Consider the following 1,288-nt stretch of genomic DNA (forward strand, 5'->3'; position numbering starts at 1 on the left):
CCTCCTCCTCCTCCTCCTCTAACACCCCCCTTCCTTCCAGCACTGATAAGGTTACCTAAATGAGTCATGAAACGTCTGCAAGAAAACCACCAAGCTCAGAGAACACCAAGGACTCCATAGGCCTCCTCCTCCTCCTCTCTTAAAACCCCGTTACCCAGATGGGTCATGAAACGTCTGCCAGAATATCACCCAGCTCAGTGAGCATCAAGGACCCCACAGTTCAAGCCTACGCTATAAATATTCCCACGTATTAATACCTTTCTCTGATTTTTTTGCTCCCAAACAATCAGCTTGATAAGAAGGCCGAGCCAACGATCTATGACAAGAACCGGCTCAGGTGTGCCATATTCCTTCTCCCCAAATCATCTCCCCACAGATGTGCAGGTGGAGGTCAGGAAAGGTTGCCCTACCAGCAAAGGTCCTCCAGATGTGGCTCAACTACAATCTGGTCCTCCCAGAACCAGACCGACGATGAAAGGAACATCTAGACGACCTCTAGCTGAGGAACATCTCAAGATCTTCCTCCAAACTAGGGTTGCAACCCTGGGAGGGGCAGTTGCAAGAGGGTGCTAATTATTCTTTTAACCCTTTCCTTCCTTCCTTCCTTCCTTCCTTCCTTCCTTCCTTCCTTCCTTCCTTCCTTCCTTCCTTCCTTCCTTCCTTCCTTCCTTCCTTCTCTCTTCCGGAGACGGCCCTGGGAAGGAAAGGAGAGCTTGGGCACAACGGGCAAGAAAAAGACCCAGTTCTCCAGGGAGACAAGCTGACTTACGAAGACTCCGCCAAAGTCCTTGGCTGGCGTAGCCGTGAAGGTGTAACGGATATCTCCCGGACTGAGGACGTGGAAGTAAAGGTACTCCTGGATGCGTAAACCTAGCAATCGGCAGAGAGAAAGAGGAGCGTGGATGTCTTCAGAAGCCAGGAAAACAGACATTCCCCCAAAGGGTGTGATTGTCGTGACACTTGAAGGAACTGGAGTTTAAGCCCAGAAGCCATGCGTGAGTGGTTTGTCTCTGTCTCTCCCCCCTCTCCCTCCCTCCGTCTTCCTCTCCCCCTCCCTCTCTCCCTCTATCTCTCCCTCCATCTCTTTCCCTCCCCCTCTCCCCTCCCTGTCTCCCTGCCTCCTCTCTCCCTTTCTCCCTCTCTCCCCTCACTCTCTCCTCTCTCCCCGTCTCTCCCTCCCTCTCTTCTCTCCTTCTATCTCTCCCTGTCTCTCCATCTATCCTTCTCTCTCTCCCTCTCTCCCTTCCCTCTGTCCCTCCCTCCTTCTCTCTCCCCCTCTCTCCCCTCC

At 52.9% G+C, this 1,288-nt stretch overlaps 1 protein-coding gene across 1 annotated transcript in view; it reads right to left on the reverse strand.

Annotated features, from left to right (window-relative positions):
• Positions 1-1,288, reverse strand: part of LOC107299269 (protease-associated domain-containing protein 1-like) — an 8,329-nt gene that overhangs the window by 3,911 nt on the left and 3,130 nt on the right. Inside the window, exon 2 of the mRNA XM_015828633.1 lies at positions 770-870. Within this exon, the coding sequence (XP_015684119.1) occupies positions 770-870 (101 nt within the window). The remainder of the gene's footprint in view (positions 1-769; positions 871-1,288) is intronic.

This window comes from Protobothrops mucrosquamatus, unplaced genomic scaffold, assembly GCF_001527695.2.
Source record: "Protobothrops mucrosquamatus isolate PMUCROS unplaced genomic scaffold, P.Mucros_1.0 scaffold4742, whole genome shotgun sequence".
Lineage (NCBI taxonomy): Eukaryota > Metazoa > Chordata > Lepidosauria > Squamata > Viperidae > Protobothrops > Protobothrops mucrosquamatus.